Source organism: Gobio gobio (genome assembly GCF_949357685.1).
Source record: "Gobio gobio genome assembly, chromosome: 6".
Taxonomy (NCBI): Eukaryota; Metazoa; Chordata; class Actinopteri; order Cypriniformes; family Gobionidae; genus Gobio; species Gobio gobio.
This window is the reverse complement of record NC_137102.1, coordinates 29064499-29083630: the sequence shown is the minus strand read 5'-3', so window position 1 is coordinate 29083630 and position 19132 is coordinate 29064499. Positions and strand designations below refer to the sequence as shown.

Below are 19132 nucleotides of genomic sequence, written 5' to 3'. Positions count from 1 at the left end.
AAAAGGGAAAGAATGGGATAGTGTGGACCATCCTTCAGTCATCTAAACGTCCAGGGAGAAGGCAGAGCCAAAATGTTCTGATTGAAGCTGCTGGTCCCACCCATAGACCGTAAAAAAATTATGGATGACGCGACTTCATTGACTTCCGCTGACCAAAGTTGAAGCTTTCATAGGCCCGCTCACGGCGCTGACATCTTGGGACCGAGTTTGCGCAGTAGCGATCTCGGGACCGGAGTTGCGCAGTAGAGAACAGGAAGTAGAGGCGCGATTATCAAAAGCCCGCCCACACTCTCGCAGATGCAGAACAATTCATTATGTTGGTGTGAAATAAACAGTTATGGAAATGTAGAAATTGAAGCTAAAGCTCCAATCTCCTCCCAAAAATCCAGAAAAAAGTCCGTTAGTGCCTCAGTGACAACTTCACTCAGAGAAGCCGTCAATCTCAGCTGTCAATCATGACGTCACACCCCCCGTTTTTATAGCATCAAATAACTCACTAAAACTAAACTTATTTAAAAAACGAACACTTGAAATGAAATTATTGTAATAAAAACTGCCTAAAATGACAGAAACCATCTTTAGGAAACAATTATTTGAAGTGTAATTCAATTGTTTAGTGTGTCTCGCGCCCATTCAAATACATTGAGGGGTGGGGTTTAGGAGCTATACTGGGACCGGCCACCGGGGGGCGATCGAGGCGCGGAAGCTTCAATTTCTGACAGGAGCACTACAGGCTTGGTCCCACCGCACACGCGAAGTGCAACATTGAAGATGCGCTCACTGCCTTTCTGTGTTTGTTTGACAATGGCATCAGGGACTGCACTGTGGCTGAGGCACATCAGCACCGTGGTGACAGCTCATGGGACCTGACAGTGGCTGAACTGAAAGCCTTCATAGCTCTGTTAAATATCCGTGGAGCACAGGGTTCGAAGAACATGGATTTGGGGAGCCTTTGGTCGGAGAAATGGGGCTTCCCGTTTTTCAAAGAAACCATAGCCAGAAATCGCTTCAGGGAGATAATGAGATTCCTGTGGTTCGATAAAAAAGAAACCTGACGTGTGCGTCTGCAGGATGACAGGTTTGCCCTGGCATTGGCCACTTGGAACAAGTTTATTCAGAACAGCATAGCCTGTTACAAGCCCGGTGCCGACATAACCATAGATGAGCAGCTGTTCACCACCAAGGCCCGGTGCAGATTTCTTCAGTACATGGGGAATAAGCCTGATAAATTTGGCATAAAATTTTGCTGCTGATGTCCGTTCGAAATACATGCTGAACAGGGCTCCGTTTCTGGGTAAAGAAGAGGCACGGAGCAGAGGTCAGCTCGTGGGAGAGAGTGTGGAGCTGAAACTGGCGGAGCCATTCTTGGGCAAGGGAAGAAATATTACAACGGATAATTTCTTCACTTCACTGAAACTGGCCACCGCCTTACAGGCCATGAAGACCAGCCTGGTTGGCACTATGGGAAAAAGTAAGCGCGAGTTGCCCCCCTCCGCAAAAGAGCAAGCGGAGTTGTATAACACAAAAGTGCTAAAATGTGCGGTTGCAACGCTCACGATATACCAGGGAAAGCCGAGGAAGAATGTGTGCATTTTGAGCTCCGTGCACACAAGCGTGGGCATCACCGATGGGCCGAAAGCAAAGCTGGAGACTGTGACCTATTATAACAACACCAAGTATGGGGTGGATGTCCTAGATCAGATGGCACGGGCATACTCTGTAAAAGGCGGTACGCGTAGATGGCCAGTGGCTGTATTTTGCAACATCCTCGACCTTGCTGGAATCAATGCCCACATCCTCTTCAAGGAGTGCACCAGCAGCAATATTGCCCGGAGGAAGTTCCTGCTGCGACTGGCAGAGGAGCTGAGAGCGGAGTTCATGGAGGGAAAAAGGGCAGCATCGCAGTTGACACAAGGTCCCAACCAAAAGAAAAATCAACCCCCGCAACTGACACCAAAACGGAGACAGTGCCAGGTGCGGAGAATCTGCAAAAAAAAAAAAAAACACACGACACCTGCAGCAAATGCCACAAACCCGTGTGTGGAAATTGTGCGAGATGAACAGAAGTAACTTGTGTTGACTGTGAATCTTAAATAGCCGAGCACGATATAGATATATTTATTTAATATAAAATTTGTGGCGTAATTGTTTTATGGTTCCAAACTTCGTTCGTGACTCTTTTTAACTTTAGAGCTGCTTGTTTCCAGCTTATGTTCTGTGTTATAATGTATCATAAATGTTGTTAAAAAAAAAATTCATAATCAAATAGATCATTTTAAATGTTATTTTGTTGTTCTGAGTTATGTAAAATAAATACAGAGAAATACTGAATATGCAATCATTACATTTTACCATGAAATGATGCGAATATTTCTAAATTTATAATTATCATTTTTAACTAAATAAAACATTTACATTTTGGTGTTATTAGTTTTTTTAAAAGATGCGCACGCCGCCGGGAGATGAGAGCATGTCGCAACTCTGACTTTAACTGTTATGCCACATTAGCGCCAAAAATCTATTTATTGTTTGAATTTCGTATTCAATTTTAAAAGCTTAGAATTTCATACCAAAAGCAGGTTTGGCAGTTTGGCGTGAGATTTAAAAAAGTTAATGAATAACGACGCACAATATATGGCGGCCGGTGTTGATTCTGTGGCGCACTGCCACAAATTAGTCTGTGTGGGAAACACTGGATCATATGAGCACTCACTCTGTCAGATGACTGTGGATTGTGCTGTGGAAATCCTTGTTCTCTTGAGAATAACACTGCTCTTTTGAGATCTCTGTCATACTGACGGGCTCTAAAGATTTTCTCCTTTGGATTTCCTGTAAAGCAACAGGGAAATTCTTAGAAAAGCAATGTATTCGATATACATTCCTTGATATTTTTCCAAACACTATTATGTCAGCACAGATTTTATAATTTTCTAAAGCTTACCTGTAATAATGTAGAGCAAGCATCATATAGCTGGTCATACTCTGCTGTCTTCTGAAACAGTCTTAAACATTCTTGGAGTTTCTCTCTGGTTGCGCTCAAAAACTCTTCCTTCACAGGTTGATCCTGAACATGCAATAAGCTTAATGACTAAGGACATTCCCTTGTTGACAAAAACACATTAACTAAAGCTTCCTTTCAACTAAGATCATCTTCACAATGAAATTCACTGAAAGGGTACTGACCGTGTTACAGTGGGACACAGGATAAGCCAATGTGACATCCAGGGAAGAGTTGTACTGGACTAAGCTCCTATGCCTGTAGTAAGATATCAGATCCGGCACTGAGCTGAAGGTCAGAGGCTCAGAGAATCCAAATTTTCCATCTCGATGGTAGATCCTGATGAGTTTGTTGGTGCCATTGTTCCTGTGGGGATTTCAATAAGCGCTTTCACACATACAGCCTTTTCTGTAAATTAGATTTTATTTCTCCATGTAGAGGTCATGTGCGAAAAGAGCCCATTGTTGAAATGCCGACAAATAAACTCTGGCAATTTGCTGTCTTACTTGCCGGCTTAAGAAGTTGTTATATTTCTGAAGAAATTAGCTATACGTGACAAAGCCATAAGATTAACTTTAAAGCTGCAGTCTGCTAGTTTTGCCTCTTTGTCGTCATCTCTGTTTGAAACCTGCAATTGCAGTTATATGCAGAATTATCATCTTTACGTGGGTTGTGCACCGGCACGGGTTCTCAGCGTGGATGACTCTAATGTTTTGAGGAGTATGTGTGGCTGTCATTCATCACCAGTGTTGGGAATAACGGCGTTATAGATAAACTGCGTTACTAACGGAATTACTTTTTTCAGTAACGAGTAATCAAACTAATTACTGTTTCTTCCGTTACAACGCCGTTAGCGTTACTGAGAAAAAAATGCGGCGTTACTATAATTGAGCTCCCTGAAGCGGTTTTCATCCGAAAAGGCTCTCTGTCAGTCAGACCTGCAACGTGTGTGTGTGTGTGTGTGTGCGCGCGCCAGCCATGCGTGTTGGGGAGTGGGTGGGGTGGTACACATAACTGATGATGATTGGTGGGTGGGAGACAAGGTTGAGGTTGATAGGTTGAGTTCACACCTATGGTTCACACTCACACTATGACTCACACGCATATGCACAGTCAGCGATGGCAAGTCCAATGACTTCAAAGGTAGCTTTCGCAAACTGGAAGTATAAGCGCTACTTTTCCCTCGTTGAGGTGAAAGGTAAGAATGTTTATGTAACGTGCAGCTTATGCCCAGGAAGAAAGAGTCTCTCCACGGCGGTGGCAAGTAATTATAATCTAATGAAGCGCCTCACATCATCACATGCCGCCACAAAACTAGTGGCTAAAAACCCAGGTGATAACGTGAGCTGCACTACCAAAGGAGTAGTAAAGAAGTACTGATATTATTTACATAATATTTACACTATAGTTGGTCTACTGATAATAATTACACAATATTTACTCTATAGTAGGTCTACTGATAATATTTACATAATATTTACACTATAGTAGGTCTACTAATGATATTTACACAATATTTACACTATAGTAGGTCTACTGATGATATTTACACAATATTTACACTATAGTAGGTCTACTGATGATATTTACACAATATTCACTCTATAGTAGGTCTACTGATAATATTTACACAATATTTACACTATAGTAGGTCTACTGATGATATTTACACAATATTTACACTATAGTAGGTCAACTGATGATATTTACACAATATTTACACTATAGTAGGTCTACTGATGATATTTACACAATATTTACACTATAGTAGGTCTACTGATGATATTTACACAATATTTACACTATAATAGGTCTACTGATGATATTTACACAATATTTACACTATAGTAGGTCTACTGATGATATTTACACAATATTTACACTATAGTAGGTCTACTGATGATATTTACAATAATATATTGAATTTGATAGGTGTCTCTCACATTGTCCCACAGCAACATTACAATAGTGTACATTAATGTACGATGTTTTATAATAATAATTTATTCTATTTAGTGTCCAATTCATTCATTTAACATATTTAATATTGGGTTATTTTACATATTTGAACATTAAAAAAATAAAAAATAAATAACACATTAGTTACTTTCCCTGGTAATTAGTTACTTTTATAATGATGTAACTCAGTTACTAACTCAGTTACTATTTGTAAGAAGTAACGATACTCGGTTACTTAACATAATCTCGGTTCTCTGTAGAAGAGGGAACGAGTATTGCGTAAGTTTCCTTACGCATCGGGAAAGTATTCTTTCTTCGAGATTTCTGAAAAACCCCAAATTATCCTTAATTTTGTAACATTGTCAACGCAGTGCGGCAGCCTGGCAGACCATAGCAGGCTATTCCAGCGTGCTATTGGCTGCTCTGCTGGCAACTGCAGCAGCCTATCGGTGAGCCCGCGTGACGTGGCGACCAATGAGGGCGCTTTGCGCCCACCTGGCTTAATTTGCCTACAGGTGGGGCCTGGCCACGTGTATATAAGCAGGGCTCACTGCATATTCGGTTTTCGTAGTTCTGAAGCGTAAAAGCCCGCGGGGCGCACGGCAAGGAACGCAATACTCGTTCCCTCTTCTAGAGAGAACCGAGGTTACGTTAAGTAACCGAGTATCGTTCTCTTACGAGAGGTTCTCTCGTATTGCGTAAGTTTCCTTACGCATCGGGAACACATTGTCAACGCCGTGCGCGCCTCGCGTACAGCATATGTATCCCAGGGAACCGGGGACCATAACACTGCTCGGGCAGGGTGGCCGGTAAGGAAAACGGGCCACCACATATACAGACACTTCGTTCGAACTGACGGGTGGTTACAACGGGTGGTTACAACACCCTGTCTTATGAATGAGGGAACGGCACCTGCCGGTCGCCTTCAAATTCACCACACCTTGTCTCATGAATGAGGGAACGGCAACGCCGGTCGCCTTCAAATTCACAATATCTTGTCATATGAGTGAGGTAACGGCACCGCCGGTCACCTTCAAACTCACAACAGCTCTTTTCGTAAATGAGGGAACGGCACCGCCGGTCTCCTTCAAATTTACATAAGCCTCGTACCGAACTTACTACCAGTATGTGAGCTATGTCTGCGCAGAATCACTGGGCAGAACCAACAGCCTTATTGAACTGATAACACTTTCGCCTGTAAGGCAGGAACTTCCAGATTGTAAAATCTCACGAACGTAGACGGGGAGGCCCAGCCTGCCGCCATACAGATATCGTGGATGGAAATCCCTCTGGCCCAAGCCCACGAAGAGGCCATGCCTCTAGTGGAGTGTGCTCTGACACCTAGCGGGCACTGCAGGTGTTTGGAGGCGTAAGCTACTGCAATCGCGTCCACTATCCACCTGGACAGGGTCTGTTTCGAGGAGGCGAGACCTTTAGTGCGCCCTCCAAACGAAACAAATAGCTGCTCAGAACGCCTGAAGGCGGCGGAGCGTGTGACGTAAACCCTCAATGCCCTGACAGGGCAGAGGACATTGCCACCGTCCCCCTCGTCGGGTGCTGGCAGAGCCGAGAGGGAGACAATCTGCGCCCTGAAGGGAATGCCTATCGCTTTGGGGACATAACCATGCCTCTGCCTAAGAATGACCTTGGAGTCATTTGGGCCGAACTCCATACACGTCGGGCTCACTGAGAGTCCGTGTAGATCCCCCACGTGTTTTACTGAAGCCAGAGCTATCAGGAACGCGGTTTTTAGCGAAAGGAACCTTGGTTCCACAGTCTCGAGCGGTTCGAAAGGATGAGCCTTCATGGCCTCTAGGACCAAGGCCAGATCCCAAATAGGAACCGATGGGGGCCGCGGGGGATTCATCCGTCTGGCTCCTCTGAGGAAACGGATGATGAGCTCGTTCCTTCCTAGCGTGCTGCCTAGCGTCGTCTGAGCGAACGCTGTTATAGCCGCTACATACACTTTGAGCGTGGAAGGGGACCTGCCCAGTTCCAACAGCTCCTGGAGGAAGGAGAGCACCCGCTGGACCCCACATTGCTGTGGATCCAATCCCTTGGAAGCACACCACTCAGTGAACACCGACCATTTAGAACTATATAACCGCCTCGTCGAGGGGGCTCTAGAGTGTGAAATCGTGTTCATAACCCCTTCGGGCAGGTCAACGTGTATCCGTTGGTCACCCATACATGCAGAGACCATCACTCTGGATGGGGATGCCAAACTGACCCTCCTGCTTGAGAGAGGAGGTCTGCTCTCAGCGGAACTGGCCAGGGGGGTGAGTGCAACAGCTTCACCAGCTCTGGGTACCAAATCTGGTTCTCCCAGCGCGGCGCTATAAGGAGCACCAGGCGGCGCGTCTCCCTGATTTTCGCTATGACCTGGGTCAATAGGGAAATCGGCGGGAAAGCATACAGCGGGAGGCTGGGCCAAGGTTGGGACAGCGCATCCTCACTTTTGGACAGAAACGTCGGGCAGCGGGCGTTCTCTTTTGTTGCAAAGAGGTCGAGCTCCGCTCTGCTGAATAGGCGCCATACCAGCTGGACTGTCTGGGGGTGCAGGGACCATTCTCCTGGGAGAATGAGGCCCCTGGACAGCTTGTCCGGGCCCACATTGAGGTGGCCCGGTACGTGCGCAGCTCTCAGCGAGCGCAGCGAGCTGTGTGCCCACACGAGCAGGCGTTCCGTCAGATTGCCCAGACACCTGGACCTGACACCGCCCTGCCGGTTCACGTAGGACACCACCGTGGTATTGTCCGACCGGACCAACACGTGGTGTCCTCGTATAAACGGGAGAAACTGCTTGAGCGCGTTCTCTACCGCTATCATCTCCAAACAGTTTATGTGTAGGAGTTTTTCTCCGCTCGACCAGAGGCCCGAGGCCGGTCTGCCCTCGAAAACGGCGCCCCAACCCGAGGTGGAGGCGTCCGTCGAGATGACTTTGCGGTGTGAGATGGCTCCCATTGTCACTCCCCGCTGGTACCAGTCGGCTACTAACCAGGGCTCTAGGGCTGAAACGCAGCCCTGAGTCACTCTGATCCTGAAGCCTCCGGACGCCCAGGCTCTGTGAGGCACTCGGGCGTTTAACCAGCGTTGCAGCGGGCACATGCGCATTAAGCCCAGCTGGAGCACAGCTGCAGCTGAGGCCATACGTCCCAGCATCCTCTGAAAAAGCTTGAGAGGTGCGATTTTGCCCGGCCGGAAGTACGCAGCCATGCGCCGAACTTGGCGCGCGCGTTGGGGTGACAGGCGGGCTGACATTGCCGCAGTGTCCAGATTCAAACCCAGAAATGAGGTTGATTGCGTGGGCACTAATGAGCTCTTGGTCCAATTGACCGTGAGCCCCAGGCTGTCCAGATGGCTGAGCAGCATTGCCCTGTGGGCGAGGAGCTCGGCCTCTGATTGCGCCAGGATGAGCCAATCGTCCAGGTAGTTCAATATTCGCATCCCTCGATTTCTCAGGGGAGCGAGGGCCGCGTCCATGCACTTCGTAAATGTACGGGGTGCTAGTGACAGGCCGAACGGAAGGACGGTGTATTGATAAGCCTGGCCGTCGAAGGCGAATCGTAAGAATGGCCTGTGACGCGGCGTTATCTTGATTTGAAAATATGCATCTTTCAAATCTAGGGAAATTAGCCAGTCTCTCGGGCGAATATGCGCGAGGATCTGCTTGGTCGTGAGCATCTTGAACGATCTCCTCATAAGAGCTTTGTTCAGACGCCTCAGATCCAGAATCGGTCTGAGCGACCCATCCCTTTTTGGCACGAGAAAATACCGGCTGTAAAAGCCTGACTCGCTCATAGAATGGGGTCCTTTGCACAGCAGCGTGGCTATCTCCGCTCGAAGTAGATGTGCTACTTCCTCGCTCACTCTCGTCTCTGTACGTGCACAGAAGCGCGGAGGGCGGCGAGCGAACTGCAGAGTGTAGCTGTGCTTCACTGTTCTCAGCACCCATTCTGATACACCTGGAATGGCTTCCCACGCTTTCGCGTGTGCCACACGGGATAGAACGGCCTCCGGGCTCGAAACGCCGCGCTTCGCGGGTTTGACGGCCTGTATAGGAGGGGCGGGCGCGGTGCGCGCGCTCTCTGTGCTGTGGGCCAGCCGATCGCTCTCGATGGCTGGCCGCCTTACACACTGTATCTCTGCCGCTTTGAGCGGGGAATGGCTTGTGTGTGGCCCTACACTCATCGCTCCGGCCACCCTGGGCGGAGAACAAATGGTGTGTGGCACAGCGCGTAGTGCCTGAGGCATAATGTTCGCGAAAATGTGTGAGCGCGTTTGAGCGGGCACAACTCTTACGCGTGGAACATGACCGGTTAAGAGTGGCTGTGTGACAGCGCGTGTGGTGGCTAGGCGTGGACGCAAACAAGCGGACACGTGACCTAACTCTAGCACTCGAGCGGCCGGTGGCCGCTTTATGTGAGTGGGGGACACAGGGTTTATAGTGCTTGTGTGCAGGGGTGAACACAGAAAAGTGGGCACATTTACTGCATTTGAAACACATACGGCGTGAGCCGAGCAACCAGAAATAATGCAACTTTTGTGATTTCTCTGGTTCGCCGTAAAAACGGCGGTTATTGACAGGCGAGAGGGCATTTTTGCCGGCTCGTTGGCTGCGTGAAATCCATCTGCAACAGCCACAGTGGTGGGGGCTGACAGGAAAGAGAGTTTTGACGGTAGTCCGGCCGCGGCGGGACTTAACCGTCGTTTCTTGCCTCTGGCTAGGAGGACTTTGGAGGCTCGGACTTCAGCGCGATCCTAGGCCGGGGGCTCCGAGGGGGAGGCGGCTTACCACGGCTGGAAGAGCGCGATCTGGGGCGGACGCTCGGTCTTCGTTGAGACGAAGGGGGCCGCGCTGGGCGCTGCACGGAGCTCGGTGCTGGCTGGTCGCGAGCACGGCGAGCAACGGAGCTATTGCTGGCGCCGGGGCGTCGAGGCAGGAAGAGGTTCATGGCCTGCGTCGTTTTCTGCACTTCAGAGAAACGATCGACGATCCCCTTGACCGCTGGTCCAAAGAGCCCAGACGGGGAGAGCGGGGCGTTTAGGAAGGCCGCGCGCTCTGTTTCTCGCATGTCCCCGAGCGTGAGCCAGAGGTGGCGCTCAGCTACCGTGAGGGAGGCCATAGAGCGTCCGAGGGCCTGTGCTGCGGTCTTGGTAGCGCGGAGGGAGAGATCCGTCGCGCTTCGCAAATCCGTGATCAACTCAGCGTCACAGCTCTTCTCGTCCAGGTCGCGGAGGAGATTGGCTTGGAGGATTTGCAGCACGGCCATAGAGTGCAGAGCAGATGCAGCTTGACCGGAGGCAGCGAAAGCGCGGCCGATCAGCGATGACGTCACTCTGCAGGCCTTAGCCTGAGGGCAGCCTTTGAGCGCCAACCAGAAGGCGGGCAAAGGTGCGCTGCGACCACCTCTTCCACCGGAGGGATAGCAATGTAGCCTTTCTCAGCCGCGCCGTCAACTTGTGAGAGCGTCGAAGAAGCCTGAGACGAGACCCTCGCGGAGAATGGCGCGTTCCAGGACTTCGCGAGCTCCTCGTGAAGCTCTGGCAGAAAAGGTGCAGTCCTGGACTTGGGCGCACGGCGGCGACTGTTTAGGAAGCATCCGTCAAGTCGGTTCGGCGCTGCCACCTTGGGCGGGGCCCATTCGCGGCCTAGCTGCTCGACAGCCCGGGTGAGAAGGCGCAACAGTTCGGCGTCCTCACCCGCTCGAGAGCGTCCGGAGCCCCGGACTGAAGAGGTCGCGGAAGACCAGTCCTCGCTGTCGGAAGCCATGATGGAGCAGCTGTCGGCGCGTTCCGCGGCCGCATCCGCCTCATCCCCGGAGGCGGCAACAGAAATGGTGGCCTGGGGTGGGGGCGGGGAAGGCGAGAGTGAAGCGGGCGGGAAGGGTTCCGGCGAGCTTCTCTCAGCGAACTCCGGAGTCCGCTGCGAGCGGCACTTCTTTCTGCGCGGCATAGCAGGGACTGGAGGGATGTCGTCATCGAACTGAGCAAGTCGAGCCCGCAGGGTCGACATCGTCAGTTCCTCGCACTCTGGGCATCCGCCGGCTTGAAGTGCGGCGGCAGCGTGATCAAGGCCCAGGCAGAGAGCGCAGATCACATGGCGGTCCCCGGAACTGAGCTGCGCGTGACACGAGCCGCAGGTGGAACGAGACATTTTGGAACAAACGCTCGGCTCTTTTTGAGAAAGTGTGACGCAGCGGCGACAACACTTGAGCGTGAAAAGGATATGGGCTGCCGGATAGCAGAGCAGGCACTGATGGCTGAAGGTGGCGTGATGCTGCCGGCTTCTTCAGGCGCTGTCCTCTGCTTGCTCGTCTGCACGATCACGGCGGCGGGTTCCAGATCCAGCGATGCGAAGGGCTTCGCTGAAGAAAAGAAAATCGACTATGCAGCCCGTGAGCCCTGCTTATATACACGTGGCCACGCCCCACCTGTAGGCAAATGAAGCCAGGTGGGCGCGAAGCGCCCTCATTGGTCGCCACGTCACGCAGGCTCACCGATAGGCTGCTGCAGTTGCCAGCAGAGCAGCCAATAGCACGCTGGAATAGCCTGCTATGGTCTGCCAGGCTGCCGCACTGCGTTGACAATGTTACAAAATTAAGGATAATTTTGGGTTTTTCAGAAATCTCGAAGAAAGAATACTTTCCCGATGCGTAAGGAAACTTACGCAATACGAGAGAACCTCTCGTAAGAGAACTAGTAACTATAACTAATTACTTTTTTAAAGTAACGTGCCCAACACTGTTCATCACCGGGCCGGTGTGGATACTGTACTTCGGAATTACAGATACTATGTCTTGGATGTACAACCAAAATAATACGTTTGGAAAATGTCATCTGAACAAGTAACATATCTACCACTTTCGTTCTGACCACTTTTGTACCTGGGCTCAGGGTATCAGCCGATACAGAGTACTAATCCGATACCTGGGTGTGTATCTGTATATACAGCTGTATATACTACTAGCTCTGTATGAATTGTTAGAATTATTTTATGGTGTACTTCAGACTTATCCCTTAATAAAATATGAACAAATACATACAGTGAACTACTGTATTTATTACAGTACTTTTATTATCTGACATGCATTTGACAGTAATATTATTTATTTTTCTCAAGCGAAAAAGACAATATAACTGTATAAAAACAGTGCAATAAATAAATCTAGGAATATAAAAAAAAATTATATATTAATCACAAAATAATCTCTTTACAACAAAGCAAGTGAAAAATAAGCAACCATCTAGGCATAATTATTATTCTTAGTAGAGATGTATTGTTATTATATAGAGAAGTAGCTAAATCAACTATAGGCTACAACGGTAGCCTAATATATTCTGTCAATTTCTTCACATTAAACCAAACTTTTATTTTGACGGGTTGCGGTGAAGACCTTTGAGTGTCTGTGTTCATGATATGACAGTTTTCTAAAATTAAACGGTAACTTCTCATGAAGTGATGGTTTATGCTTTCGTGTCCTCATATAGTGACACACGGCAGAGACTACAAAGACAGCGAACGACCGCGTGCCCGCGCATCTGCGCCCGTCATCCACACAGACGCAGAATTTACAGGAGTATTTAAATAGTATTTTGCAGTTTAATATTCACAGATGCTACTATATATTCGGCTACAGTCTGCCCTGCTCGTAGATTAACACGGAAGCGACTGAACGCAGCTGCGGGTACCGAATATACTCGGGAGTCGGTACTACCGGTACGACAGAAATGCTGGTATCATCACATTTTTTAAATTTCAGTACTGACTTGGTACCGGTACTTGTGACATCCCTATAGTCGTGGTTTTACTGGCTGGTTGGTCCAGTCTGAAATACTGCTAACGCGTTTTCATTTCTTCTTCACTGCTCTAAACAGTGGTTGCTTCTGGTAACACAGCACAACTTCCTGTGTTTGCAATGCATTCTGAGCAGCGAAGAAGAACCGTGCAGCAGTTAGGCACAGCTAGCGGTCATAATAACTAGGTCTTGTTTAAGATAAAGGTATCGGATCGGTACATGGGTTCAAGTACTCGCCAATTCCGATTCCAGAATTTGTTGTGGTATCGGTGTTCTCAAATTGTTAATGTTAACAACAATAGCATTGTGTGTATTTACATGTATTTTGTGTAATACTACATGTATTTTGTGTGTATTAGCGTTATCTGTAGATTTTGATCTCTTCAAATCTTTTGCTTTTGACTACAGGTGACTCTCCAGTTGTCACTGATGATCGTCGTTTGGACCTTTCTGGATTACAATCCGCCATTAAAATGATACATTTCATTATTCCAGTTGCGGTGAGAAAAGGCTATAAATGATCCGCCACCTGCAGCATCCTCACATGCGACAGCCTACTAGCCGGACTCCTTTATGTATACAGACGTGACGTAATGACACAAAGACGAACAGCGGTTTTGAACACTGGCTGGTTATGTACTTGGTCAAAATTTGATTTTGGATCCTTTTTAACCAAAAGAAGTTACAGACTGCAGCTTTAATTTTAGCACATTCAAGGTTAGGATGCTCTGATGTAAAAACAGTTTGAGCCAAACTTTTTATTGACACAATTACTGCATGCTGTGTAGGGATGGCTCGATACCACAATTTGGTCTTCGGTACAGTACCACAATCTAATACCGAAGTACCGATATTAAATCGATACCATACAGGGTCTGAATTTTGATGCGGGTATTGTGCATAATTTTACTCACTCTCGCAAGTTTTGGGTTTATGAAGCGGGAAATTACCGCAAATGTTCATTATTAAATTAATCAACAAAGATTATCACATCAATCAGTCATTTGAAAACTTTTTCGTAAGTAATTTCAGCATTACACCTCATCGCACCTGCACTATAAAAGCATCTGCGTGCTCAGATTCAACACTTTCGCTTCCGTTGCGGAACAGCTGACGGAAATCACTGCCCACGTCTTTTTAAACCTCGCCAATTTGAACATGCAAGCGATTTTATAGCATTTCGTAATACATATGGGATGAGAGCTCTTTGAGAGAGAGTTTTCTTTGCGCTCATGCCAACAACAACCCAGATAACAATTTTTGGTTCCCAGAACGTTCTGGGAACGTTAGTTTCTGGTTCCCAGAACATTCTCAGAACGTTCCCAGAACAGGCATCCTAACGTTCTCTATTGGTTAGCCAGGAAAGTTTTCTTTACGTAAATAGAACGTTCCCTGTTGGTTTGGAGAACGTTCCCCTAACCTTCCCAGAACGTTCCGGAACGTTCCCCTAACCTCTTTACTCCGATATAATTTACCCTGCTGTACGTCAGTAATCGTCCAGCAATGTCCGCGTCCCATATGGTATATGCGGCATGGAAAACGGATGAATGGACGTCAATAATCAGTAGCCTTCTACAAACCATGTCTTGTTTTGAACTTATTTAATCAATAGAAATAATTCAAGCACATAAACCTTCATATGGAGGATTAAATAAGATTGAATTATGCATTAATATGTACATTTCGTAACTTGTATCACTGAAGACACCTACTACAACCAGGTTTTACGTTAAGTGCCAAATAACAATGACCTCAACTCAATATGTGGTTTTAAAATATGAATTTTATTCACAGACATTAATAATGAATAAAGATTACTTTAACTGGGATAACTGCATTATTTTCTTACCACTGAATTAACGGAACGTAGCCTATTTCTCTCTTTTGGTCAGTAAACCAAAACTCCTCGGTTAACATCATGTTGTCTTCAATTACGTGTCAAATCTCTGTGAAATCACACTATTTACACTGGTATATTTATTAATTATAACCCATTATTCAATAAAGATCGATAAACTAATGTTAGTCAGTCGGTAAAAACGAAATGACCGTTAATTTTTAAATTACGCGAGGACTCGTCTTTCTGTGGATGACGAAAGAAAGCGCGTGCTGGAGAAGCGCGCGCAGATCACAATGATCAGATCTGCACGATGGAGGCGTGCAGTAACGAAATATACAAATAAACCTGCGTATATATTATAAAAAAAATAAATCTAATAATAACCTGCAGGAACATTCTGGGAAGGTTCTCTTTAGGTTATAAAATAAATCACAAAAATAACCTGCAGGGAACGTTCTGGGAAGGTTCTCTTTAGGTTATAAAATAAATCACAAAAATAACCTGCAGGGAATGTTCTGGGAAGGTTCTCTTTAGGTTATAAAATAACACCTCAAAAATAACCTGGAGGGAACGTTCTGGGAACGTTCTCTTTTGGTTACAAAAACACAACCAATAGAGAACGTTCCCAGAACGTTCTTATTTGGTTCCCTACAAAATAACCAAACGGTAACGTTAGGGGAACGTTCTGTGTTTACTGGGAAACACACACAGACACACACACACACGCCTAAAGAGCTTGCGCATTCCAAATTAAGTTGTTTTTCCTCAGTCAAATACACACAAAATTATGTCAAAAATGTCAATCTTTAGTGAGTAGTTACATAAACACAGTTGGGTATGTCTTTCGCGGATGTAAATAGTGCAATAGTATGCGTGCAAATATTATGAGGTCTAAACATCACTGGTTGAAACGAACGCTGGAGATTTCTTTATATTTAAACGATACGATCTTATGTATGTGCGTTAATCAGTGTTGAAAGAAAAAAGTCTAAATTAGATCATTAGAATTATGCACTCACCTGTCGATCTCTTAATGTCTTACAAGTTAGGAATTAAGTGACAGATGCTTGGCAATGTTTGATGGTTCTTCAGCAGTTTTATAAGCAAAGTAATTCCAAATTTCACGTCTACTCTCTTTATTAATGAGTTTTGTGCGTGTTGAGTGAGATTCAACTGCTGTATTCATCTTGTTCTGTTGCCACATTTGCCGGTTTCACGTCAGTTTGGGTAGCGCGCTGCCACCTAGCGGTGAACTTAGGAACAGCAGCATATACCGAAATGAGCAAAATCATGATATCGTACCATTTTAAATAAAATATATACCGGTATTTTTCCAGTACCGGTATACCGCGCATCCCTAATGCTGTGTCATCTACGTTGTGGAACGATGATGTCAAATTATTGTTGTCAATAATTTTCACATATTGTTTCATATGTGAAAGTGGCTAATGATTAGTTGGTCACCGTCGGTACCCTATTTTCATTAAAAAAGAAATCCTAAAACATGCAGTCCTTACCTAACAGTTAATGTATATTCTCCCTGCACCCTGCAGGAGGCATTTCGGACCAGGAAAGCACCGTCAGGCATGTCGTGGAGTATTTTGTTCACCTCCTCCCTAATGTAAGTGGTATAAATTCGATAATAAGAAAACAAATTTATAAAGACAAAAATACTAAGACTTAATAGTTTACTGAATAAAATAAAAATACTCACCTTGATATGTCAGCCCAGTACCACCCAGCCTCCTGTAATGAGTCACTAGGCTCCATTTCTCTTAGTAGATGATCGTCGCTACTGATGACTGCTTGAATAAACATAATGAAAAATAATGTGAGACAACCTAATACTAAATAGTTCAGCAACTGTCACATTTCTACTGGAAAACCTCCAGCCCCTTCACAATAAATATGTCAGGTTTTGGTTACTGGAAATAAAAATTTAAAATCAATTGTGCCAATCCACTATTTTACTTATTTTATTTTTAAATGTTATTCAAAAGAATGGTTACACTTTATTTAAAGGTGTCTTTGTTACACGGTGGTGTAATTATATAGTACTGAATAATATTAAGTAACTACATGTACTTACTATAGGGTTAGGGTTTGGTTTAGGGTTAGTTGCATGTAATTATGCATTAATTTAAAGTTATTACTATAGTTACTACATGTAACGTGTAACAATGACACTGTAAAATAACGTGTTACCAAAAGAATAAACAGATCTTTAAATAGATTTTTAACATATTACAATATAAATGTATATACTTAACTATACTTTATAAAATATAGTTAAATTATATTTAATAATTGAATATTTAATCTATTTTAACAGAAAACAACATATTTGTTTCATTTTTGTCAATGTCGGTTCACATGTACATCATTTTAATTCAAACATGACATGAGTGACAAATTGGACAGAAACTATAGAGTACAATACAAGCAATATAAAAGAGCAAATATTTAAAAGTGAATAAGGAGGTTTTGGGGAGCAACGGCAGTCACGATTCCCTTAATGAAAAGCAGATGGCCAGCAGACACAGAGAAGCTTTAATTCTCGCCTATTCTCTTATTAACCTATAAGTAAAACAGTAAAAAGACTATGTGTTTCGGTACAGAACTGTCTAGAACTATGTGCGGCAGAAGTGACAGCTGTGGACAGAACAGGGATTTCCCTGGTATTCCCGTTTGTGAATTCACGAATCCTACTATGGAAAAGGTGGTCTTTGAATATTTACTACATAACGTGACGTTAATCAACGGGTCTCTACGATTGGCTCAGAGCTCTCTATGGCTCTGGATTGGCTTAAAGAAAGACTCATGCAGAGCCGTTGAAAACGGCACTGACCTCATGAATACTAATCAAGTTAAATGATTGGACGGTCAACGACTGTTACCAAGCAACGTCACCATTGCCTATTTAATATTCATGAACTAACCCTTCGCCATAGTAGGATTGGTACTTTCGTGGCCCGGTATTCCTGCACTGCTGACCTCGATGAACTCAGCGATGACATGTTGAGACATGCAAAACTCAACGAATAACTCACTTTTACATAATATGAACTAACTTTCACAGATGTTACCTTCATGAATACTACTATATTGTTGTTCCCACGATTAACGTTTTGACACTTGGATTGTGTTTGAACAAGAACAAAGACAGAGTGACTTAAACAGAATAAACACCAAATATAAAGAGATGAAATGTCGAAATAAAGTTACGTACCAGTGCCCGCTGCGCTGACACGATTCATTTCGATGTAGGAAAACGGTTCTGCAGACGACGACATCGTTTCTTCAACAATGGATCGTGTTGCAGAAGTGAATTAAGCCCTTTAAATACTGTAAATCGTACTATAGCTGTAATATAGCTGTAAACGATTGTCTGGTTGTTATATCTAAGATAACGAAGAAAATAACGGCGGAACAATGTTAAAAATCAGAAAAAGCTCGTTTTTCTCTTCTTAATCCAAGTGTCCAGTTGTAATAATTTGGCAGCCAGTCATAAAAAAAACCTTAGTAATAAAGCTTATTATCAATGACCAGAATAACATACATGATGATGACATTCATAACGCTATGTATTGATCTAAATATCCAACTGAACAGAGTGTCTTGAGTGAATTAAACTCTTAAGGTTTGGGACGATGTAAGTGTCTGAGGACGATACCATCGATCTGCATAGGGAAAACTTTAGACAGGATGTCGTTGTGTTGTTATTTCTTATTATTTTGTTGCTATCGTACATTGTCATAGCTTTTATTAAAATATTGGAAATACATTTTAGAAACTGCGTATTAATTGCATGCACTTATTTAAAGCCACTGTTGTCTTAATGTTAGGAGTTTTCACCCCCTTTCCCTGCAACTATGTTACGGTCCGTTTTTGTCCTGCTTATATATCGCATTGTGGCAATTGATACTTTTCTTTAAGAACTTGTTTTAAGTCAAAATTCTGAGTTTTCTGCACACAGACATTGTCATTTGTAATTTGTAAGAAAAATGAAACCATCTAAAAGAATAGAGAAAAATAGCATGAGGTTTTTGTAACTTAAATGTTATGAAGACCTGCACATAGGGGGAGTTCCTTCTGTGAAGGGAACATTATGTACTGTTGGCATTGCATTGTCTGCCTACTGACACAGTGAAAGTTTCAAATGCTAGTTCGGTTGAGCTTGTAAAGCAGCACTTTTCAGATACATGAAGACATGTGAATTGCTTTTTGCATGATATAACAGTTCGAGGAAAACCAGAAAGCCATTTTTAAAAGATTAGTTCACTTTAAAATGAGAATTACCCCATGATTTACTCACCCTCAAGCCATCCTAAGTGTATATGACTTCTGCTTTCTGATGAACACAACTGGAGTTATAATAATAAATATCCTTACGCTTCCAAGCTTTATAGTGGCAGGGACAGGGTGGTTAATAAAGGCCTTCTGAAGCTAATCGGTAAGGTTTTGTAAGAAAAATATCCATATTTAAAACTTTATAAATTAAAATATCTAGCTTCCGGCAGACCACTTTCCGTATTC

The 19132-nt window shown here is 44.9% G+C and overlaps 1 protein-coding gene across 2 annotated transcripts in view; it reads right to left on the bottom strand.

Annotated features, from left to right (window-relative positions):
• pik3r3a (phosphoinositide-3-kinase, regulatory subunit 3a (gamma)) overlaps positions 1-18280 on the bottom strand; it is a 35833-nt gene extending 17553 nt beyond the window's left edge. The window contains exons 1-6 of one of the 2 annotated variants that reach the window (XM_079820312.1): positions 17826-18280; positions 16311-16401; positions 16114-16212; positions 3184-3364; positions 2942-3064; positions 2714-2829 (exon numbers count right to left, since the gene is read on the bottom strand). In XM_079820312.1, the coding sequence (XP_079676438.1) occupies positions 2714-2829; positions 2942-3064; positions 3184-3364; positions 16114-16212; positions 16311-16401; positions 17826-17889 (674 nt within the window). In that variant the 5' untranslated portion in view covers positions 17890-18280. Of the gene's footprint in view, positions 1-2713; positions 2830-2941; positions 3065-3183; positions 3365-16113; positions 16213-16310; positions 16402-17535; positions 17641-17825 lie in introns of those variants that run through there. The other variant, XM_079820311.1, reaches the window with a different exon arrangement.
• Positions 18281-19132: the final 852 nt, after the last annotated feature.